General features: G+C 39.1%; 1 protein-coding gene across 1 annotated transcript; it reads left to right on the forward strand.

Moving 5' to 3' along the window:
* The first annotated feature begins 545 nt into the window (after positions 1-545).
* CNRIP1 (cannabinoid receptor interacting protein 1) lies at positions 546-23052 on the forward strand. The gene is made up of 3 exons (XM_065929033.1): positions 546-876; positions 2947-3097; positions 22054-23052. Exons 1-3 carry the CDS (start codon positions 698-700, stop codon positions 22216-22218), a joined length of 495 nt encoding a protein of 164 aa, XP_065785105.1. The 5' UTR covers positions 546-697; the 3' UTR covers positions 22219-23052.
* Positions 23053-25456: the final 2404 nt, after the last annotated feature.

Genomic DNA, 25456 nt, shown 5'->3' on the forward strand with positions numbered 1-25456 from the left:
ATGGAATTGCGTGTATCCTCAGCCTTGTCCCCTAAACTTTGGAAAGATATGTTTCCTGAGATTAAAATCACTAGCTAACGGTTTCCTGCCCCGCTTTGGCCCCTCAGCCTCCTCCTGCCTGGCTGGGGCCAGATTCGCTAGCAACGGTGTCCACAGCCCTTCGCTGTGCTCGGGGATATCCAGATTCCGAGGTCCTGCGGCTGGATGTAGTGCCTCTTAAACCCGGGACCTACCCCGTCCCTCCCCATCCTCCCCTCCGCCCGCCCCGCGCCGCCCTAGGAGGAGTCTAAATGTCCGCTTCCCCCGCTGAAGGGGATTGTAATGCGTAAACAGGATTAACTCTCTCTCCTCCAGCTGCGCGGATCGGCCCGCGCGCGGCCTGCGGGCCGGAGTGAGCCCCATGGGTGCGCGGAGCGCGCGGCTCGGGGAGTGGGGGATGTGGGAGCACCGGACCTCGGAGCTGTCCCTGCGGCCCGCTTCCTCGCCGAGGGGGGCTGGGGATCACAGCCTGGGGAGCTGCTCCTGGGAAGCCGCGGCTGCCGGCCGTGACGGCTCGGGCTCCTAGCGGCAGCCACCGCTCCGCCACCTCCCTCTCCCTCCCCGCGCTTCCTCTCCGCCCACCGCGCTCCAGCCGCCCGGTCGCCGCCGGCTCAGTCCTCCGCCCCCCCGGAGCCGCCGCGCCCGCCCGCGCCCAGCCATGGGAGACCTGCCGGGCCTCGTGCGCCTGTCTATCGCCCTGCGCATCCAGCCGAACGACGGCCCGGTTTTCTACAAGGTGGACGGGCAGCGCTTCGGCCAGAACCGCACCATCAAGCTGCTCACGGGCTCCTCCTACAAGGTGGAGGTGAAGATTAAGCCCACCACGCTGCAGGTCGAGTGAGTGCGGGCGCGCGCCGCGGCTGACCGGCCTGTCTTGGGATACGCTGGGTGGACCGAGGCTCCCGGCACAGCCAGAGCCTCTCCCGGGCACCTCTCACCTAGCCCGGAGGGTCCAGGAGGTTTTGTGGGGGGTGGGGGGGAGGTATGAGGTCAGCTCTCTGGTCCCTAGGTCATCTCCTTCGCTATTCTCGCTTCCCTCCACGCCTCGAAGGGTGAGGTGTTTAATACTGCAACTGGAAGCCAGGGGATCGGGGGCTTTTTCTTGTAAATTTCTCATCCCTCTGTCCAGCCATTGATGCGGACCCTCAGGCGGCCGGGGTGGGGCGGAGGGGAGAAGCTCGCCTTGGGCTTCACCTACCGCAATTTCGGTTCATCTCCGCCGGGTTCTGCAAGACTGAAGGAGGCAGAAAGGCTGAGTAATGAGGTATAAAATTGGGGGTGGCTGATTATTGGGGCTTCTTAGGGATGCTCGCCACTCATCCATCAGCCATTATGAGCCTGGAACCCCGGGGCTGGAAGAGCAAGACGGAGGGCAGCCTTCCCCGCTTAGGCCTAGTTTCCCTTGCCTGGTATGTTTTTCTCCTGAATTGTCTGTTCAGCCTGGTGATGGGATTAGCAACATCCTTACAACAAAAGGATGGTGGTGTGTGTGTATCTGTGTGTGTGTCTGTGTGTGGCAGGAACTATCTCATCTCTGCTATCAGAGGTGGTTGTATCCTGAAACCTCAGGCTAGAAAGTCAGTGAGGAAGGGTGCAGGAACTTATGGGGAAGTATCCTTTACCGTAAGAGGTGGAGTCCTTTACCTCTCAGCTTCTGCCTAAGCATGGTGTGAAGTCTAATGTGGAAAGAGGAAAGAAACCACCCCGTATTGTATCTACTACCATTTGCTGAGCTCAGAAGGTGGGGTGGAGAGGGCTGATAGTTTAAGTCTTCCCTAGTAGACCTTAATTCAACAAAGTTGTGTCAGCCAGTAGACTTTAATTCAACAAAGTTGTATTGGCCTTCTAGGTGCCAAGCTCTCCTTGAAAGACCTAGAATCAAACCTGGCTTGATTCTGATGCTCTTGGTCCATTTACTTGTCAGCATCCCCAGCAGCTCCAAGCATCCGTGATTCTCACATTTCCCAGTGTTCTGTGCATCTAGATATGATCTAGACTTTTCCTTCCCCATCTTTCCTGGCAAATCCTTCTATCAAGTTACCTGGTCTAGTTCCCTCAGGATAGTTCTCTATTTTTCAAGTTAATCTAAAAATAAATTTGTGTTAATGAAAAAACTTTTTTTCTTGTTATATTTTAATTTTATCAAAGTGCTTCAATGCCCTAACCAGTGGTTCTCAAACCTGAATGTACATGAGAATCATCTGGAGGGCTCTTTAAAACACAGATGACTTGAACCTCACCTTAAGTAGATGTAGTAAACTCTAGCACTAGAGTGGAGCTTAAGAATTTGCTTTCTGATAGATTGGCAGGTGATACTGACATTGTTGGTTCAGGGATAACACTTCAAGAACCATTACCCTAACATGAAGAAATGATGCAGTGAGAATTTTTGGTATATGCCTGACTTGAGGAAGAGTACCCCCCAAATCATGGGACCCCTAATGTTCTGTTGTTGGAACAGAAAAAAAATTATTGGAGAACTCATTCAGTGGTTCTGAATTCTACCTGTGCATTAGAATCACCTCTGCAATGTTAAAATAAACTTACAAATGCCCAAACCACACCCCAAGCCAAGTGTTTGAGATAGGCTGGGTATAGCTAGATTTTTAAAAGTTCCACAGATGAGAAACTAAAGAGGAAGACCATTGACAGAATCTGACTTAGCCTTGTACAAGTATTCTGGATGAGAATACTCATGTCAATCCAGAGAGATAAAGCAGTTGATCTAGGTTCACATGACTGGTTAGTTGGGAAAGATAAGCTCCCTAAAGTTTCAGAACTTTCTATCACATCACAGTGTCTCTGTTAGCCAACCCTGTATGGTTTTTCCCCAGGGTTATGATCCACACCAGGACAGGGTGCCTAAGCTAATTTCTACTATATATGGTCAACTCAAGTCCATTGCAGGAACATTTCCATCGGTGGTGTGGTTGTCCCACTGGAACTGAAGTCTAAAGAGCCTGATGGGGACAGAATCGTATATACGGGAACATATGACACAGAAGGTGTGGCCCCAACCAAGAGTGGAGAACGGCAGCCCATCCAGATCACCATGCCGGTAAGGTCTGCTTGGGAGTGTTGGGGTGTGATGCCAAAGCAAATGGAAACCATGTAAAAGAAAATAATCACTATTTTCTCTTAAGAAAGGATGTAAAATCAAATATTATGAAGTGTTATATCAGCTCATAGTTTCATATATTTGTTCATAATGTCCCAGTTGTTGTTTTAGTCTCTAAATCATGTCCAATTCTTTTGTGACCCCATGGACTGTAGCCTGCCAGGTTCCTCTGTCTAGGGGATTTCCCAGACAAGAATACTGGAATAGGTTGCCATTTCCTTCACCAGAGGATCTTTCCAACCCCAGGAGCAAACCCACATCTCCTGCATTGGCAGGCAGATTCTTTACCCCTGAGTCACCTGGGAAGCCCAGTGTCTCGGTACGGTTAATTAAATAACCCATGCTTCTCCAATGATCAGTTTTATAGTAATTTCTTTGTGACAAAAATATAATTCTCTCCGTACATTTTTGTTATCTGTTCCATTGATCTGCCTATACTTATGCCACTGCTGCATTGTTTTTACAGTATATGTTTGTGTATTTTATAATTGGCCACCTTACAGAACTTGCTTACTAAAATTCTTCATTCAGTGATCTTGGATTTTTCAGGTAGACAGTCATAATCTATTAATACATTTAATTGTGTCATTTTCTGGGTTGTTTTTTTTTTCCTGCCCTTATTGCATTGGCTAATGTTTCTAGAAGAATGTTTTCCACTAATAGTGATAATCCTTATCTCCAGCATTTCACTATTAGATATACTGTTAGTTTTGAATATTTATCTTGTTAAAGCCTCCTTTTTCTGGTTCATTAAGAGATAATTGGGAGATGTGTTGAATTTCATTTCATTCCTTTATCTATCTATGGAAATAATTTGAAATACTAAACTTCTCTTTATTTCTTAAAAGAAACCCTACTTAATGTCATTTATCATTTTTAATATGTTATTACATTGAAAATGCTAATATTTAAGGGTTTTAATTTTATTGTTTTTTTGTTTGCCTGATTTATCAGCAAATATGTAAAGACTTCCTCTATATATCAGGTATTGGGAGAAGAGTGGTGAACAGAATAGATATCCTTGGCTTCATAGGGCTTCTAATGTAGAGGAGGAAAACATACTTTATACAAGATTATCAATAATAAAGTAAATAATTATTGTTGTCCAAAATGTACTACAGAAGTAGTGGTACCCTTGGGACATATACCAGGGGTCTTAATCTAGCCAAAGATTTAAGGGATGGCTTTCTTAAGAGCTGAGAGAAGAGGGAACATTTGAGGAGAAAGGAGCTACAAAGATCAACAGCTGGAGGAGAGCAAAATGTGTTTCAAGGAATGAGTAACCCAGCATAACTTGAGCAGACAGTGAAGTAGAGACTGACTTAAGATTAAGATGGATTTAACCCAACATTGTACATCAACTATATTCCAATAAAAATTTTTTTTAAAAAAGATTAAACTGGAGAGGTAAACAGAGCTCAGATGTTAGAGGGCCTGCTTATTGAATTTATCTTCATGCTTCTGGGAATCCATTGAAGGTTTGTAAGATTTAACAAATCACATGGTAAGTATATGTTTAACCATATAAGAAATATCCTGATTGTTGTACCATTTCATATTTTTACCAGCAATGTATAAGAATTCTAGTTACTTTACATACTTAATTATATCAGTCTTTTAGGTTTGGAAATGCAAAAGACCTACATGAGCTAAAACATTTTATTTCATGATCTATATTGTAGCCTTTAAATTGGATAGCCTAAATCTTTCAGCTTTGTTTTATTCAAAGTCATTTTGACTATTCTAGGTTCCTGGCATTGTTATATAGATTTTAGCATGAATTTGTCAGTTTATTCTCCAATTCTTCAAGAACTGGAATATTAATTGAGTTTGCAAATTGGGCAGCTTGAAAAGATTTGAGACTTTAATATTGAGTCTTCTGATGCACAAATATATCTGCTTACTTAGGTCTTCTTTAATTTCTCTCTATAATGCATTACAGTGTTTCCTATACAGGTTTTATACATATCTTGTTAAATTTTTCATTAAGTATTTCATATTTAAGCACTATTATATATGGTGGTTTACTATTTATAGAAATAAAATTGATTTTTTTCTATATTCATCTTGAATTCTGAGGCCTTGCTAATCTCACTTATTAATCCTAATAGTTGTTCAGGATTTTTTTTTGTAGAGCACTTAAGCTTTTCCATGTTTGATATAATGTCTTCTGCAAATAAACAGTTTTTCTTCTTCTTTTTCAATCATATTCCTTTCATTTCTGTCTTGATGGCAATGCCTAGGACCTTCAGTTTGATACTAAGTAGAATTGATGAGAGTGGACATCTTTGTTCCTTAATCACAGGAAGAAAGCATTCAGTTTTTCAACACTAAGTATGATGTTAGCTGTAGGGTTTTTTATTAAATGCCTGTTATCAGGTTAATGAAGTTCCCTTCTATCACTAATTTACTAAAATTCTACTGAGAGGTTTAAAAAAAAATCACTGTGTCATATGTTTTCAAATATTCTTTTTATACCTACTGGGATGATCATATAATGTCTTCTTTATCCTCTAGTAGATTTTATTGTTTATTCAATGTTGAAACAACTTTGAGTTATTGAATACTAGGATAAATACCAATTGGTCAATGGTATGCTCCCTGTATATATGACTGGATTTGATTCATTAACATTTTATTGAGGATTTTACATCTGTGTTCCTGAGAAATATTGGTCTGTGGTTTTCTTTTTTTGTATTGTCATTGTCTAGTTTTGGTATCAGAATAATAATAAAATTATTTGAAAGTTGTTCACTCTTCTGTTTTCTGGAAGAGTTTATATTATTCTTATTAGAATGTTATTTTTATTTAATGTTGGTTAGAATTCACCAATAAAGGTGTGCATTTCATTTTGTTTAAAGGTTTTGAGTTACAAATTCAACTCCCTTCTTTGATAATGGGCTATTCAGGTTTTATTTCTTGAGTTGATTTTTGTGATTTGTCTTTGATATCATTCATTTATTTCAACTAAACTGTCAGATTTGTTGGCACGAGGTTGTTGGTAAGAACCCTGCACCATCCTTTTATGTGTTAGGATCTCTAATAATGTTCACTCATTCTATATGTTTATAATTTGCCATTCCTCCCTTATCCCCAACCAGTCTAGCTAGAGATTTACCCATTTTATTGGCTTTTTCCAAAACCCAGTTTTGTTTTCATATGCTTCACTGACCCATTTTTCTGTTTCATTGACTTCCAGTCCTATCTGAATTATCTCTTTCGTTTGCATTAAAATATTTTAATTTAGGTTATACACACAGAGATAGAATTTGAGTCTATAAGTTAATGTTCTTACCAAACTTGAGTTATTTTTAATTACTATTTTGCCTCAAATTCTTTTCAACTTTATTCTCTCCCTTTCTTGTAGTGCTTCAATTACACATTGGACAGTTTGGTGTTATCCTACAGGTACTTTAAGGTCCAGTGTTCTTTTATGGATCTCCAAATTAGATAATTTCTATTGATGTATACTCAAGTTCACTGTTTTTTTCATCTGCCCCTTGTTTTCTGATTTTTTTTCTATCATATTTTTCAGCTCTAGAATTTTTGTCTGTATTTTCTATAGTTTCCATTTCTCAAGGTTCCTTATCTGTTTGCCCATTTTGACCATATACCCCTTTACTTCTTTGAGCATATTTATAATTGCTGGTCTGAAATATTTATTTCGTAAAACTAGTATCTGGCCCCGATTAGAGCAGGAATGACTTTTTTCCTGAATATGGGTCATGCTTTCATTACTTGTTTGACAATATTTGATTAGAAACTAAACATTATATATTGATTTTATTTTATTTTATTCTTTTGAGGATTATTTTCTTTTTGAGTTACATTCCTGAACGGAAGCTGCAAATTCTGTCTTTCCAGCAGGACAGCAGCTGAAATCTCTGCTTATTTTTTTTTTCAACTTCCAGTTGCTGCTTTTCTAGCCTGGTCCCCTTTGTCTCAGTGGAGTTTAGCAGTCATCTATGGAATTGGACAGTTTACACTAAGATTTTGGTATCCATCTACCCTGAGGTTTCTCTAAATTTCCAGTTTTTCTACCAGTCCTGAGCCGTTTGCTTTGGTACTTTCAAGCCATGAAGACTCCAACTTCTCAGGTTTGGGAATGCATTCAATTAAAAAAAAAAAAAAAGGCAGCAAACTTCCAAATCTTATTCAGCATAACTTTCTCTTTCAAGAATAGATGCTTCACTTAGATGAAATCAGCCCTGCTAACACCCTGATCTGGGACATCTGAGGAGCCTGGCATCTTATAGTCCATGAGGTCGCAGAAGAGTCAGACACGACTTAGCGACTAAACCACCACCAACCTCTTGAACTAGAAACAATAAACTTTTGTTGTTTGGTGGGGGGAAATAGACTCTTTACTGGTTTGTCTGCTTTTTCAAGCAGGAAAAACCCCCTCCCAGCAGCCTATACGTGCGATTAGCCTGCAGAATTATGGCGGAGTCATAGTCAGATTTTGGGTCTCACCTCTTCTGCAGCTCTCTTGCTTCCAGGATTTTCTCCCTAAATTTCCAGCTGGTCTTCCAGCCCAGGACATTCTTCTCCCTTTTCCAGTAGATAAAACTGCTATTTTCTTCTGCCAGAACTGCCTGGGATTGGGGAGCACCCTTAGGCAAAAAACCTCAGGAACGGTTCTTAATTGTTAGCGTTGAGATCCTTCAAGAGTAACTCTGATTTCTGTCTTGCTTTCAGTTGCTTTTTAAAGGCATCAAATAGCTTTTGTTTACATTTTGTCAGATTTTATAATTCTCTTTGTAAGCTTCATCCAACAGTTCCACCCCACTATTATCACCATTTTAAAAAACATTTCAATGTAGGACTTCCATTTCCTGGTAACAGTGATAAGATTTGCCAGTTGTTAAAAATCAGTCTAGTAGCAATGTGTAGATTAGACGGGGAAATGGGCAAAGGACAGAAGGTCTTCACAGTTTAACATGGGGTGTTAGAGTTAATCGCTTTATAAAATGAATTTGGCACATTTTCATAGTTTATGTTCTGAAACTGTTTACATGGTGTATGATTTAGCTGTTATTTGAAAGCCTGACAGAATTTCCCCATAAAAGTCAGGATCCAAAGTAAAGATATTTGGAAAGAATATCCATAACTTTCAACTTAGTCCATAAGTTTGCCTTTGGAGAGGTTTGAAGATTTTATTGAGTCTGTTTTAGTTGGTTTTCTGAGAAAACCATCCATTTCTACAGAAACACATTTTAAAAGGTATTTTTAGACTTCTAAAAAAATATTTGAAGATCACATATCCAGTAAAGGGGTGGTGGATCAAAATAAGTTTCTTTTATATCAAAGATCCTTCTATTCTATTGTGTCAAGAATAGCATATGTATCAATAATTAGAGTTAAAGGAATGATTAACTGGAAGCAAAATTGCAAATGCTTATCAGAATTTTATTTTTGTTTATTTTAATTTTTTTAAATTTTATTGAAGTTTAGCTGATTTACAGTGTTGTGTTGATTTCTTCTGCACAGCTAAGTTACTCAGTCATATATATTTATATATTTTCCGGAAAATCCTGGAATATATATATATATTATATATATATATTATATATATTTATATATATATATAAAATCCTGGAATATATATATATTCTTTTTCATAGTCTTTTCTATTATGATGTGTCATAAAACATTGAACATAGTTCCCTGTGCTATACAGTATGACCTTGTTGTTTTTCTATCCTATATATATAATAATTTGCCTCTGCTAATCCCAAACTTCCTTTCCTTCTCTCCCCTACTCTCTCTCCCCCTTGGCAACCACAAGTGTGTTGTCTATATCTGTGAGTCTGTTTTAGTTTCATAGATATGATGATTTGTATAGTATTTTAGATTCCACATGTAAGTGATGTTATATGGCATTTGTCTTTTTCTTTCTGACTTACTTTGCTTAGTATGATAATCTCTAGGTCTATCCAAGTTGCTACAAATGGCATTATTTCATTCTTTTTGATAGCTGAGTAATATTCCATTGTATGTATGCACCACATCTTCTCTATATCCATTCATCTGTCAAAGGATATTTAGGTTGTTTCCATGTCTTGGCTGAATGGTGCTGCTTGAACATAGGGATGCATGTATCTTTTAAAACTTTACTTTTGTCTGGGCATATGCCCAGGAGCGGGATTGCTGAATCCTATGGCAACTCTCTTTTTATTTTTTTTTGCGGGAACCTCCATACTGTTTTCCATAGCATCTGCACCAATTTACATTCCCACCAATGGTGTACAGATCTCTGCCCTCTGTCCAGCATTTGTTATTTGTAGACCTTTTAATGATAGCCATTCTGACTGGTGTGAGGTGGTACCTCATTGTAGTTTTGATTTGCATTTCTCTATTAGTGATGTTGAGCATCTTTTCATGTGCCTATTGGCCATGTATCGAATTCTGAGAGCTCAAAAGGCCAGTGAGCTGACTTTAAGTTGTTCATTCTTTCACTGAACTGGTGCTGAGCACTGGGTCAGGTACAGAGGCAGTCACAGTAGATGAGACTGTATCCCATTCAGGTGGTCACAGAACGGGAGAGGAGACCTCCCCTCCTCACCTTCTCCCAGGAACCAGAATGGGCTGAGGGGAGCAGAGCTATAACTTCCTCTGGTTTTAGAAGGGTGTGGAGTCATACTTTTGCTGTAAGTTTAAAAAGAACACTAGGGAGAACAATTAACAAACAATTTAGAACTTAGTTAAAAACTTCTTAATTGGATTGGTAAACTAAGAACATCTACATTATTTTGAATGAGACTGAAATACGGTATTTTTTTTAGTATGAGTATAATTTAGACATATCCATAAAAAGAAAGATTTTATTACTCACAGTAAGTCTGGATTGCGTGTCCAGGTACCTGCTAAAAGGCTGGAGAGCTTTTAAGTTACTCAATACCTTTGGGGTGTGTTGTGGGGAAAAGAATTTCTACGCTCTAACTCAAGAATCCTGAGTTCTATCTGTAAAGCCTAGATTCTTCCATATAATTTCTACTCTAGAAGAAGCAGGTGATTGATAGTTGAATGTTCCAGCAGTGATCACATAGCGTTAGGTTTGAGCATTGGCCATGCATTTGTGTTTTATTTGTAGTAGGCTGATTCTCAGGAAAACAATGGAAATTAGAGGTTTTCTGATTATGTCAGGAGCTCTGGTATTGAATTCAAATGTTCATTCCAGTGGTGAAGCTTTCAGCTAATTTCATCATTATCCCGTGACATTTTTAAGTTACCATTATTATGACTCAAGTTTTAGAAAGTGTAGACATACCATATTCTCACAGGCAACACTAAAACCTTGACTATCCAGGTAAATACAATCAGTTAAGCAGCAAGTTCCTGGATTATTAAATTTACGTACTTTATGAAGGGAAACATCCGTGGTGTGGGTGCCTTAGGAAGCCTCTAGAATATCAGAATTAAAACTGGAAGTTATGAAGGTATTAGGATGTCATCTTCTTCTATAATTAACTCTGTGTTAGTCCCTCAGTTGTGTCCAACTCTTTGAAATCCCATGGACTGTAGTCTGCCAGGTTCCTCTGTCCATGGGATTCTCCAGGCAAGAATACTGGAGTGGGTTGCCATTCCCTACTCCAGGGGATCTTCCTGACCCAGATCTTCTGCATTATAGATAATTCTCTGTCATCTGAGCCATGAGAGAAGCCCCATAAATAACTGTGATCCCAGGCAAAGCTTAACTCAGTGGGCCTGTTTCTTTAATACAAATAGGTGAATTCTACTCTTTGATCACTAAGACCACTGTCAGCCCTAACATGGTATAAAAATTATAAAATTACGCTTAGGGTATGATACTAATTATTTGCTGAAGAAGTCAGATTCTCAAATACTGTCATTTAGGATGACACCAACTAGGACTGAAATCCAACAAATCCATATAGGATTCCTTTCTGGTTGGGTATAGGCATGCTGAGAAGTGTGGCTATGCATCCCAGCATCTCAAGGGATTTGCATGTTTCTTTAAAAAACTGTGAAATATCAAGACAAGATTCAGAAATGTGAGCTTTTAAAGCACCAGTAATCCCCTGCACTTTGATTTGGTTCATTTTCAGATTAACTTTCACATAAATACATTCTATAGTTGCAATCATTTTTAATATATATTGTCCAACTTTCTACATATTTTTAAAATTTTAATGGTAATATAAGACTCTATCACAATGTATCATGATTAGACTTACCCAGATATTAGATATATTGATTGTCCCATCATAAAAAGTGCTATAATGTAAAATTTTATATATGTATATACATACATATATATATATCTACTTCAATCTGAGTAAAAATATTTGGTCAAAAGAATTGAATCTTTAAGGCTGTTCTCCAATATGGCATTTTGGTGTGTTTTTTTTAAGTTGTACATACTATTTTACAATGTTACTAGCAATGAAGAAGCCTACTGACTTTGTTATAATTATGACATCACTGAGAATTACTTCAAATGTAATAGATTTTCTAATTTACTTTTCACTATCACAAGAATGAACATTTCTACATGTCAATTTAATTTTGTTTCTTCTATAGATTGTTCTTTCATGTTTTGTCAATGCTTCTGTTGGAAATTATTTTTTTAAATCAGACTCCTAATAAAGAAAAAAATCTGTCATATCTATCCTATTTCTCTTACTCTTGCTTTATTTTATTTTTCATTGTGTAGAAATACAATTACACTAAAATTTTTCATTTTCTATTATGATTTTTTTCTTTTAAAATGAAGATGGTTATTTTTTCATAGTTAACAGTCTATTTTGGGTTTCCCATAATTTTAGATTTTATGTGATTTAACTTTCCTCTAATTCAAATTTGATTTATGTTTATACTGTACATCATTTCCAAAAGATTTAAAATGGTATTTCACATTTTATGAGTCCAAACAATAAAGCCTAGGTCCTTAAATATAATTTCTACTCTGGAAGAAGAAGGTGATTGATTATTCCAACAATGATCATACAGCTTTTGGTTTGAGCATTGGCCATGCATCTGTATTTTATCAGTGATAAGCTAATTCAATTACAGCTGAAATTAGAATTATCATTAATTGAAATTAGAAGTTTTCCTGATCAAGCAGCTGAAATGTTAAGTGAAAATTTCATTTTTGTGATGAAAGCTTTGCATATGCTTTAACACTGTCCTATGACAAAACTTCTGCCAAGCTTAAATATTATACATTGCTGACACAACCACTTACATAAGTAATAAGGAAGTCTTGAAATGTCCAGGTAAACTCAATTAATCAAGTAGGTGAAGCTAGCAAGGAAAGCTGAATTAAAGGTACACCAAAACAACTTCTTATAAGTCTAGGGGGTTATCTCAAGATAGTTTCTTAGATTTTTAAACATTGGATAAATGATGCCAGGATACTTGGCTATTTGGGAGGCTCTGTTCTTTCCTGATGCCTTTCCTTCTTTCCTGATCAAAAAATATTTCAGATGGATTATGAGATTATCTCTAAAGCATCAACTTTGTAAAAAAATCAAAATGAAAAGGATGTATCTAAACCTAAAAGAAATGGAAGAAATCCAAAGGTAAAAATGGAAGAAATCCAAAGATTAAAAATGGAAAACTCTGGTTACATAAATGTAGATTTCCTGTTAAATGTTGTAAACAAAGTTAAATTAAATTTTCCTTAAAAGGCAATTTAAAAGGCAAATGATACTTGGTGACATATGAAAAGCTTGTTTATAACATGGATGGTTAAGCAGTGTTGCCTCGATTTACCACTGCCTGTGCAGACAATGCTGCAGCCCTGAAGCTGGACTCAGGATGTTATCAAATGCCATCTGACTTAGATTAGTGGCAGTGATCTCTTTATTCAAATAATTCCAGAGGCCCTGGTACAGGGAATTTATGAGTGATACCCAGCTCTAAGGGCTTCCCCGACATCTCAATGGTAAAGAACCTGCCTGCCAGTACAGGAGACAGAGGGGATGTGGGTTCCATCCCTGGGTGGGGAAGATCCCCTGGAGAAGGAAATGGCAACCCACTCCAGTATTCTTGCCTGGGAAATCCAATAGACAGAGGAGCCTTGTAGGCTACAGTCCGTTGAGTCACAACAGAGTTGGGCACGACTTAGCGACTAAACAACAACACCCAACGCTGAAAGCTCTCCACCCCCACCCCCACTTCAAAGAGTATTGCTGACTTGTATTTTAATGGGACTAATTCTCCACTTAGTCCCTTCAAGGAGAGAGCCCAAAGGGAGATTCTGTCTGCATTATGATAGTCACCGCATTAGTCCCCTTTTGGCTGGCCCTCTTAGACAAGAGACTGGGGGGAGTTTGGAGGGAGCAGTACATGAGCTTGTCATGAGCCTGTGTTGTGCGGGAACGTGGCCTTACACATGCATTCCCAAACGTAAAATGTGTTCCTCCTGTCAACTCTTTCTAATATTTTGGCACAATCTGTTACTTCATATATAAAGAATTCTTAGAAACCAATAAGGAAGAGAACCTTACTGGACATAGGAAATTGAAAGAGAAGGACATAGGAAATTGAAAAATAAGCAAAAAAAATAAAGAGGCAATTCACAAAGGAATGCAATCATCAGTAAATATTAAAAAAGACTTACTTTCACTATTATAAATATATATATATATATAAATAATACAAGGCCAATTTTCACCCACAAAATTTGGCCAAATATTAAAAAATAATACTACTAATTCAGTGCTAGTGTATTTCTTTATGAAATACGATTTACTCTAAATTGATTTTGGGTTCTGCAAACTTGCTGAATTTGCTTGTTAATTGCTTCATAGTTTTTGCACACATTTTTATCATGAATCGAAAGTTTTGTTTCCCTTTTCCCCCTTCTTGCCTTAATTACTGAACAGGAATAGAAGGAACTGCTTTCCTTGCCTTATTTCCATCTTATAGGGGAAGGACTCGGTTCACTTAATGATGAAGGTGATGTTAGCTATTGTTTTTTTATTGATGGCCCTTAATCAGACTGAAGAACTTTTCTTCTATTCCTAGTTTGCTGAGAGTTTTTATTATATATATGATAATAAAGTATAAGGATGGTAAAAGGTATAAATAAGGATGGTATAAGTATAAGTAAGGTATAAGGATGTTGAATTACCACATGTTCTTTCTGCATTTATTGATATGATTACATAGTGTTTCTCCTTTATTTTGTTAATATGGCAAATTACATGGATTTTCAAATATTGAACCATCCTTGAGTTCTGAGGAGAAACCTCCAATGTAATATCCTTATTATGTATTGCTGGATTTGATTTACTAATATTTCAAGCAAATAAAATTATATGTAAGTTTTATGCATAAATCCATAAGGAATTTTTGCCTGCAACTTTCCTTTACCTGTAATATCTTGGTCAGGTTTTGGTATCAGGGTAACAGTGGCTTCACAAAATGAATTGAGAAGTATTCTTTTTCTGTTATGTAGAATCAGTATTTTCCCCTTAAGTGTATGAATTTATCATTGAAGCCACTGAGCCTGAAATTGTCTTCCTGGTAAGAATTTTAATTACAAATTCAATTTCTTTAGTAGTTAGAGATTTAGTGATAGTTTGTGTCTTTCAAAGAATTTGTACATTTGTATACCAAATGTATTGGTATATGTTGTTCTTTAGTCTCTAAGTTGTGGCCAACGCTTGCAACCCAATGGACTGCACCCTGCCAGGCTCCTCAGTCCTTGAGATTTCCTAAGCAAGAATAATGGAGTGGGTTGCCATTGCCTTCTCCCAGGGATCTTCCCAACGCAGGGATTGAACCCATGTCCCCTGCATCAGCAGGCAGATTTTTTACCACTGAGCCACCAGGAAAGCCCATATTGGTATAAGGATCCTAATCTAAGGATTCCATGTTGTTACCAATGTAGGATCAATAGTGATAGCATCTTTCATTCCTAATATTGGTAATTTGCTTTCTTTTTCCTGCTCAGTTTTGCTGGGATTTATCCATTTTAAAGATAGTTTTTTAAGAAGATTTTAGTTTCATCAGTTTTTCTTTACTGTTTTTCCTTTTTCTGTTTCATTGGTTTCTGCTCTTTATTGCTTTTCTTCTTCTTACTACTAGACTAGCTAAAATTAAAAGAACTGGCAATGTCAGCTTTTGGAGAGAATGTATCAATAGAACAACTGAAACTCATATTGCTGGTGGGAAAGTAAAATGGCACAATCACTTTGGAAAAGTTTAACAATTTCTTATGAAGTTAAGCATACTTATAAGACTTAGAACTTTTAGCCCTATCTATTCAGCTAAGAGAAATGGAAAATAAGGATTTACTAATAAAACTTCAAATGGTACAGGAATAGAGATGTTCGGAATCCAGTAGGAATTGGTAGGTCATACCACAATAAAAGTCACAGATGCTTATTTATACTGAATTTGTTTACTAATGAAGTAACATCATGTCTCTATCAATATAATAAGTTGATTCTGTGCTCCTAAGTCAATGAATTTCTGCGTCATTTTATTCTTGATGAATTTCACATGTCACTGGTGAAACTGAGTAGAATGGTGAATGGAGAGAAGTACTCTGGGGATTCTAGGTCATATGGTTGTAAGACCACCACAGAAATTGTTTAAAATAAATTCTTCAGGACTTTCTTGGTGGTACAGTGATTAAATATCTGCTTTCCAATATAGGAGACATGAGTTCAATCCCCAATCTGGGAAGATTCCATGTGCCATGGGGCAACTAAACCCATGTGCTACAATGAATAACCCACGCTCTAGAGCCCATGAGCCACAACTACTGAACCAGCACAACTACCAAGCCCAAGTGCTGCAACTATCATCGCCCAGAGCCTTTTGTGCCTCGAGCCTTTTCTCTTCAACAGGAGAAGCCACCACAATGGGAAGCCCACGTACTGCAACTAGAGAGTAGATCCTACTCTCCACAACTAGGGAAAGCCTGCACAGAGTAACAAAGACCCAACACAACAGAAAAAAATTTTTTAATAAAATATTTACAGTTTATTAACAAGTCAAGATTCCTCACTTGTTACTGAGGACAACAAATGAGTCTCCTCTCCTTAGAATCTGGGTTCCCCTTCACATTGGTTGTGAAATAGAAGTGTACCAAGGCTTGTAACTTGTAAGAACACTAAAGTAAATAAAATGTCCAGGTATATAGTAGAGTGTCAGTTTCAGAATACGATAGACTGGCAGGCTTAAACACCAGATATTTATTTCTCACAGTGCTGGAGGCCGGAAATCCAAGATCAAGGTGCCAGCAGACCTGGTGTCTGATGAGAACTCTCTTCCTGATTTGTAGGCAGCTCCTTTCTTACCGTGTTCTCACATGAAGGAAGGGAGAAACAGATCATCCCTCTCATGTCTATTTTTATAAGGGCACTAATCCTATTCATGAGGGCTCCATCTTCCTGCCATAATTACTTCCAGAGGACCCCACTTCCAGACACTATCACTGGGGATTTAGGCTTTACCATATGAATTTGGGGGAGATACAAACAGTCTGTAGTGGCATCCTAAAACATTCTACACATGACAATTCATAGATATTCTTCTCATTCAGGGAGAAAAAAGAAACACTGTTCAGTAACTTGTAGCTCATTTGCTTGTACACTGGTTATCATTTTCTAGATGAAAATTAGGAAACCTAGGTTCTTGACTTGCTCCTACCACTAGCTGGCTGCACAGTACTAGAGCAATCCACTTAACCTCTCTGAATTAGTTCTTTCATCCACAAAATGGAGATGTTAAAACCAGTCACAAGACTGAATGAGATAAGGGATAGTAATTGTGTATTTTAAAAAAGAGAGCTATTAAATGCACAGAATTATCCTGTGTCTAATTGCATCACTGGGGAGCTTGCCTGGGTAAATTTTCCTTGGAAGGCACAGATGGGTAGGGAGTGGGTAGAAAGCTGTGTAGTTGTTTCTGTTCTTCAAAAGCAATGTCAGTTTTGAAGACCCCATCTGTTCTTAGCCAGAACAGAAGAAAGCCCGAGTTAGGTAGAGATGGCCAGGAAATAGAGCTCCAGAAGGAAGAATAGGAAGAGCGCTTATGAGAAGTTAAAACAATTAAGATGTGGGAGAGAGGAAAATATATGCCTAGTCAGCAGCAGTTTAGTTTACTATAACATGACCTTGAGTCCAGCATTAGTAAAAGAGAAACAAAGTAGAATCTTTAGCTGTGACTTGCTGCCAACATATTTCTGTTTTGGTTTACTATGTTACTGAGAATTCTTGGATGGAGACTTTCTTAGTTGTAAGGTTACTCAGATATTAAGTGTAATGCCTTAACAGCTTTCGTTTTTGTTTATTGCCTGTGTTCTTAATCATCTTTGTTTGTTTTTGTGACTAACTTTTATTTATATCTATTTCCAAAAAGGCCTCAGTATTGTTTCTCCCACTTACCTAATCTTGTTTCAAGCTGCTCCTGTGAAAGTTTAGTTGGTGTTTATAAAATATTTTTAGAACTTAATTCAGTTGCACTTAAAATGTACAGTATCCTACATTGGTCAAAAATAATAGTAAGTCATCTCGGTGATTTGTAAAATAAGATATCAGTTGTTTATTACCACTTAAGAGTGGTATTATAAACAAAGTTGTATCATACTTCATACTATGTATCCTTAATAGATTTTATTAAATCCCTAGGGTTTAAGGGATATTTGTATTAATTTTTCAGGGGTGATAGATCCATCTCACCATTTAAAATATTCTTTCTGCTTATAAAAGTAACATATTTATTGCAGAAAATCTAAGTAGAAAGCTAGAAAAAGTTTTCTTTGGGAACTCTTGTTAATATTTTTCCATTTTCTTTTCTCTATACATCTTAGTGTATTTGAGCTCATTTTCATCCATCTTTTTTCTGTTAACATTGTTTGAATCATCTTCTGTCATCATTAAAACTAAATTCCTGGGCTTCCCTGGCGGCTCAGTGATAAAGAACCCACCTGCCAATGCAGAAGACACAGTTTCAATCCCTGATGCGGAAAGATTCGACATGCCACTGGGCAACTCAGCCTGTGTGCCTGTCTCTAGAGCCCACCGACCACAACTGCTGAGCCCATGCACCGCAACTCCTGAAGCCCGCACGCCCCAGAGCACGTGCCCCCCAACAAAGAGCCACCGCAGTAAGAAGTTCGGGGACCACAGCCAAAGCACAGCCCCCACTCACCACCACTAGAGAAAAGCCTTCACGACAGCGAAGACCCAGCACCGCCAAAACTAAATAAATAATACATTAAAAAAAAAAAAACCCCGAAATTTCTGTTTAGTGGTTATACATATTCAGAGTACAGATATACCACCATTTTTCATAATACTTTCCTAAAGTTTTAGGCTTAAACTGCTTCTGGTATTTGAAATTGTTTGCTGAGTTGATAGGTGAACAAGTTACAAAACTCTGAAAGTTTGTATTTCTTTAATTACTAATACTACTACATTTGAATATTTTTCAGAGTTAGCCAATTTTTTTAATGAACTGTTCAGTTTTATCCAAATGTTCTTAGTAGTTCTTAACATATTTTATGTTAAGGATATTAGCTATTTGGTAAAACTTGTAAATACAATTTGGCTTAACATTTTTTCTGATTATAAAAGTAAAATTTGATCATTAAATCTTTAAAGTACCAATAAGTACATAGAAGAAAATGAAACTTATTCCATAGGCATTAATATGTATAATTTTTTTTTTAATTGGCTGCAGTGGGTCTTAGTTGCTGCATGCAAGCTTTCTCTAGTTGTGGAGAGTGGGGGCTCCTCTCTAGTTGTGCACGGGCTTCTCATTGCTGTGACTCCTCTTATTGCAGAGCCTAGGGTCTAGGCGCATGGGCTTCAGTAGTTGTGGCCCCTGGCTCAGTAGTCGCTTCTCACAGGCTCTAGAGTACAGGCTCTTTAGCTGTGGCATATGGGCTTAGCTGCTCCACGGCATGTGGATCTTCCTGGACCAGGGATCGATCTCCTGTCCCTACACTGGGCAGGCGGATTCTTAACCACTGGACCACCAGGAAAGTCCTGTATAATTTTAATGAAATTAATGCTAGACAGTCTTGTTGGTACTCTGCTTAGTTCAGGTAACAATACAGAATAATAGAAAATTGTTATTTAAATATTTACATTTAGAATTGTTACATGGTATTCCACCATATAGATATGCCATAATGAATTATGGATGGAAATTTATAATTCAGCTTTTCACTATTCTGAACACTGTGATGTCAAGATAAATTATAAGTGAAATTGCTATACCCAAGTATATTCACAGCTTTCAGTTCAGTTCAGTTTAGTCGCTCAGTCGTGTCTGATTCTTTGTGACCCCATGAATCGCAGCAGGCCAGGCCTCCCTGTCCATCACCAACTCCCAGAGTTTACTCAAAGTCATGTCCATCGAGTCAGTGATGCCATCCAACCATCTCATCCTCTGTCGTCCCCTTCTCCTCCTGCCCCTAATCCCTCCCAGCATCAGGGTCTTCTCCAATGAGTCAACTCTTCACATGAGGTGGCCAAAGAATTGGAGTTTCAGCTTCAGCATCAGTCCTTCCAGAGACAAATTACCTTTCCAAAAGGCTGTGTAATTCAGTTCCCACTGGCAGGGTTAAGAATACCTGTCTCCTTGTTGCTCATTAAAAATCAATATTTCTAATTTTTAATCAACTTTGTTGCATAGTTTACATATTATAAATATACCCATTTTAAGTATACTGATCAATGAGTTTTAACAAACACATACATGTGCTCTTGTAACCACCACCCCAATCAAGATGTAAAATGTTTCCGTCACCTGCAAAAAGTTGCCTCTGGCACATTTTCGTCAATCATCTATCCCCTCCTCCTACCTCAGGTAACCGAGGTAACCACAGATATTTCCTCTCAGCATAGATTATATTCTGGCTTCCCTGATGGCTCAGCAGGTCAAGAACCCACCTGCAATGCAGGACACACAAGAGATGCAGATTCAATCCCTGAGTCAGGGAGATCCCCTGGAGTAGGAACTGGCAACCCACTCCAGTATTCTTGCCTGGAAAACTCCATGGACAGAGGAGCCTGGCATTCTATCACTATAAACTACATAGATATACATATATATACATAAATATATGGACTCATATAGTACATATATTCTTTGGGGGTCTGGATTCTTTTCCTCAGCATGTCTTTTTTTTTTTTAAACATGTCTTTGAAATCCAACCTTATTGCTGCCTGAATCACTATGTTCTGTTTTATTGTTAAGTAAAAAGTCTTTTTATATTAGTAGATGTACCAAAATGTGTCTATCAGCAGGTAAATGATGAAACATTTGGGTTGATTCCAGTCTAGGACTTTTGTGAATAAAGCTGCATATTTGTGCACAGGTCTTTTAAGTCATGACTTTCTACAAAGAGAGACTTCATTTTCTTAGCTGAGAGAAGATTTGTGGACTCAAGGTACATCATCCACTATTACAAGTCAAGCAAATTTTCCAAAGGCAAGCCAAATCTTGTTTTGGGATCAGATTAACAAGATGAGGCAATGGTGCAGGATATAATTTTGAAAGCATCTTGGAAAGCTATCTGGGAAGCACCTGATCACCCTTCCCCTGTGGCAGCCGCTAGCAGAAGGCTCCTATTGCTCACTGCCCTCCCCCCTCCACGTCTTCTGGCTCCTGACAAGTCTAAGAACCCTGCTAAGTCAGTCCGTGTCTCCTCCCATGACAAGGGAGGGTCAGAGGAGAAAATAACAGCAGGCATCATGCTGTTTAATGCCAGGTCCCCTAAATAGCTCCAGGAGACGGTGGCAGGGTCAGGCTACCCCGCAGGCCACTTGAGCCCCTGCCCAGTGGCCTCTAGGGTATTCTGTACCTTCTTCTCAGCTACATGAGAATTGTGTGCTCATGACTCTGGAGAATTCTGTGCAGTGTTTTCAGGGCCTGTCTTCTGGAAGAAGGTGGCAGATTTCTTGAGAGCAAGGAGCATCCCTTATACAAATTTTTCTATGTGTAAGTCACACAGTAGATATTCAGGTATGTCTTTGGATAATGTATAATTAAAACCTGAGGCATGGGCATGGCTTATAAACACTCAGTAGTACTTGAAAGTTAGCATCTTTAACAAGCAAATGCTTTCAATAAAATAGGTTTTCCTGGAGTTGAAATTAATGATGAGAGGGCAGTTGTATATTATGTTTAGTCATGTTAGACACACGTTATTTTGTACAACTGTTTTATTAAACAGAAACCAAAAGCAATCATTAAACACCATTTCTTCTCTTCTCTTCCCAATCTCCCTTCTGTGGCAAGCTCTGAAATTCTGAGATTCTAAGAGTGGTTACCAGAACTTCAATTTAGGAAACATATACATTTGGAGAGTTACTTTTATGAAGGCAATATCATAGCAAATGCAATAAGTGTAATGGGAATATGATTTTATAGAGAAATAAATGACTTACAGACAGCTTTTCAAGAAAATCTCTCTTGTAATAAAGGAAGATCATTCATTACAGTAAAAGGCCTAAGCTTTTATCACAGGAGCCCGGAGTGATTATACTGGTCACTGAAACGTGAGGGGCAGAGTATGGGGAGGAGGAGAATTAGTCATTGCAAACCTTTTGGTGCAGGAATCTGTTCTTGCAGCAGTCCACATCGGTCAGGTCACAATGTTCCTGTAAACCTCCAACAAGATGAATGTTATTCTCGGTTCTGCAACATTTTACATCTATATGAATAGAAAAGTGTTGTACTCTTAAAAGTCAGAACCTTGAAAATGGGCTATCCTGTGTATTTCAGGTAACATTCTTACCTTGAAGCAAAAACAATAGAATGCAAAGGTTAAAGTAAAAGAAACAGCTCTAATATGGAGTCAGATTTGCTCTTCCCTATTACACCTCTTCCAGGAACATCAGCTCTTGTCTATTGCTAGTGGCAGGATGAGGTTTTGATGGGGTGTGTTTCTCTCCCCTCAGTTCACTGACATTGGGACCTTCGAGACGATGTGGCAGGTCAAGTTCTACAATTACCACAAGCGAGATCACTGCCAGTGGGGGAGTCCCTTCTCCGTCATTGAGTACGAATGCAAGCCCAACGAGACCCGCAGTCTCATGTGGGTGAATAAGGAGTCCTTCCTCTGAAGACAGCACTTTCTGATGCTGCTGGACAGTCTCTTCAGAGATCCACTGTTAGATAACCCAGCACAAGGCTTCACCGAGGCACACCAAACCATTGCCAGTGTCCTGTCTGGGGCCAAGGACCCACTAGCCCCGATTATTTTTGAAAGTGTAATTCCCCTCTGATGCAATATCCCTGATACAAAAGATTGTGATGTTCCCTGCCCAAGAGGCTCTCTTTCTGTATTCTGTATTGATATCCCTGCCTCCAATTGTTCTTGGTCACCCTGGTGACCTCTTGGAGGAGCTTCCTGGAATCTGCAGGCCCTGTCCCGCACTTAACTTCTCCACTGATGACTGTGCTGTTCTGTTTCCAAGTTGAGTGCTTCCCCCTTTTTTGTTAAATGTTAAATAAAAAATAACAATGTGCGCGGGTTCCATCCCAAGTGTGCTATGGTAACATGTAACCTGCAGTGTTTTCCAACTCTCAAAGCAGGTTTTGTGAAAATGTGATGCAAACAGCAGTCAATGGGACTCAAGTGTTGTGCTTTCTATAAACAGCTTGGCTTTTTCAGGGAAGGATAATGACAGAAGAAAAGGACAAATGTTTGAGTATTTGTAACTTATTAGAACTCAAGTGATGTATTGTGCTGTGGCCTAGTGGAAGTAGGACAGAGCCTTGTGTGGACCACTGTTAAGGTGACCGAAAGTGACAAGGTTACCTTTCTGGAAAGTGATTGTGGTATCCAAACAGGCACACTGATGGCCTCCCTACTTCCCCTTCACTCGAACTTTGTAAAACTGTGTATGGAAATGTAATCAACTTTTGATATTTCTTAATAAAGACATTGAAAATCATCCTTGACTTACCTTCTTAGTTTGGGCAATATCTGTTCAGTAGGTCAACCTCTGCTTCAGGTCAGCTCTACTAAGACTGTTCCCGAGTCCAAATTGGTACTGCTCACTGCGTGACAGGTCAATAAATCAAGAGATGATGTGTCGGGGGTCAAAGAATAGAACTTTATTTGGAAAGCCAGCAACCCAAGAAGATGGTGGACTAGTGTCCCAAAGAACCATCTTACCTGAATTGAATTCAGGCATCCTTCAGAATACTAAAAAGGAAGGCTGCTGCTGCTGCTACTGCTAAGTCGCTTCAGTTGTGTCCGACTCTGTGCGACCCCATGGACGGCAGCCCACCAGGCTCCCCCGTCCCTGGGATTCTCCAGGCAAGAACACTGGAGTGGATTGCCATTCCCTTCTCCAATTCATGAAAATTAAAAGTGAAAGTGAAGTCATTCTGTCGTGTCCAACTCTTCGCGACCCCATGCACTGCAGCCTACCAGGCTCCTCCATCTATGGGATTTTCCAGGCAAGAGTACTGGAGTGGGTTGCCATTGCCTTTTCCAAAAAAGGGAGGAAACGTGGCTGATTGTTGCAAACTTCTTAATGTCGGAGTCGTTTTTCTTGCAGCTGTCTGCATAGGTCAGGTCATGATGTTCCTGTAAACTTCCAACAAGACAAATGTTACTCTCTATCTTTTGCAATCTTATAATCTATGATTAGAAAAATGAGAAACTTTTAAAGGCCAGAGCCTTGAGAATGGGCTATCCTGTGTATTTCAGACTATAGGCAATATTCTTTTACAAAAGATACAGAGCCAGCATGACAATGCACTGGCAACAGAACACAAAGATTAGAGCTAAAGGGATAGATCCAATATGAAGTCAAGTTTATTTTTCTCTGTTACAAGATCTCCACCTATGTTGCAAGGCCAGGGGGATATACCTGAAGGAGAATTAGCACACTTAACTCATACATCAATTCTGACCATTACACAGGGAATACTCCACCTGGCTCCAACAAAGCAAATGCAGGCTTGAGTTCTTGATGAACAATCAAAAAATGTCCCTCCCCCATCTCCATTCCTTCTTCCAGGGTGACCAGTCCCCCATCAGCCAGCGATGTAGCTGAGCTGTTTGAAGATGTGGCTCTGTAACTGCACGTGTCCGTCAAGGTAGAGGCCTCCTTGCCTGCTCCTAGACACTGCAAGACACCTGGCACAAAGCCAGTACTCCATGCAGATTGCGGATAAATCTCTAAAAAGCAAAGAAACATTCTTTTGAAAAGTAACTTAACGGAACTTCTCTGGCTGCCCAGTGGTTAAGACTCTGTGTTTCTAATGCAGGAGGGCTTGGGTTTGATCCCTGGTCAGGGAACTGGGATCCCACATGCCATGCAGTGTGGCCAAAAATTTTTTTAAATATATATAAATATATTTGCACATAAATGAGGGAGAAAAGAAAAGTAACTTACCACTTGGTAACAATATTGTAATGTTCACTTGGGAAGCACAAATCCTACTGGGTTGGAAAAAGTTAGTTGGGGATTTGTTTCTTGCTGCCTGTGAACCTTTCATGTAAGAATGAAAAGTGAAACTGAAAGTCACTCAGTCGTGTCTGACTCTATGCAGTCCTTGGAATTCTCCAGGCCAGAATACTGGAGTGGGGAGCCTTTCTCTTCTCCAGGGGATCTTCCCAACCCAGCGACTGAATCCAGGTCTCGTACATTGCAGGCGGATTCTTTACCAGCTGAGTCACAAGGGAAGCCCAAGAATACTGGAGTGGGTAGCCTATGCCTTCTCCAGGGGATCTTCCCAACCCAGGAGTTGAACCAGGGTCTCCTGCATTGCAGGTAGATTCTTTACTGGCTGAGCTATCAGGGAAGCCTGGGACTGTTGTAGAAATGAATTTGGAAGACTGGCCCCAGAACCTCTGCACCTGTAAGTTACTTACCTGCAATGAGACTGGACTGCCAGCAGGGCACAGCAATGCCTTGGATTTGGGCTAATCGCGAGTGGTACTAAAAGAGAGGAGTATGCTTCTCAATTCGCTTGTTTTTCAAAAATGATAGTGTCTATTACAACTGCTGCTACATGTTAGCATTCATCCATTCCTAATTACTGTATTTTAAAAGTTAACACTTGACTTCAAACATTGAGATATTTAAAGTAATAGATTTGCTACAGGCAGAGGCTTAAGTTTTCTTCCAGAATATCCAGGGGAAATGCAGAGTTATTAGAAGGTAGAGTAAATGTGAAAACTACATATCTTAGCCTGTTGAAACATTTGCTGAGTAAGTATTCTCATTTGGGAAACAAACTAGTGACTCATTCATCAGAGCCTTAGTATTTGTTTTGAGAGTTAGAAGCAATATCATGACTTTGGTCATTTTCCATGTTTTTTTTTTTTTTTTTTTTTTTTTT

This window comes from Muntiacus reevesi, chromosome 3, assembly GCF_963930625.1.
Source record: "Muntiacus reevesi chromosome 3, mMunRee1.1, whole genome shotgun sequence".
Lineage (NCBI taxonomy): Eukaryota > Metazoa > Chordata > Mammalia > Artiodactyla > Cervidae > Muntiacus > Muntiacus reevesi.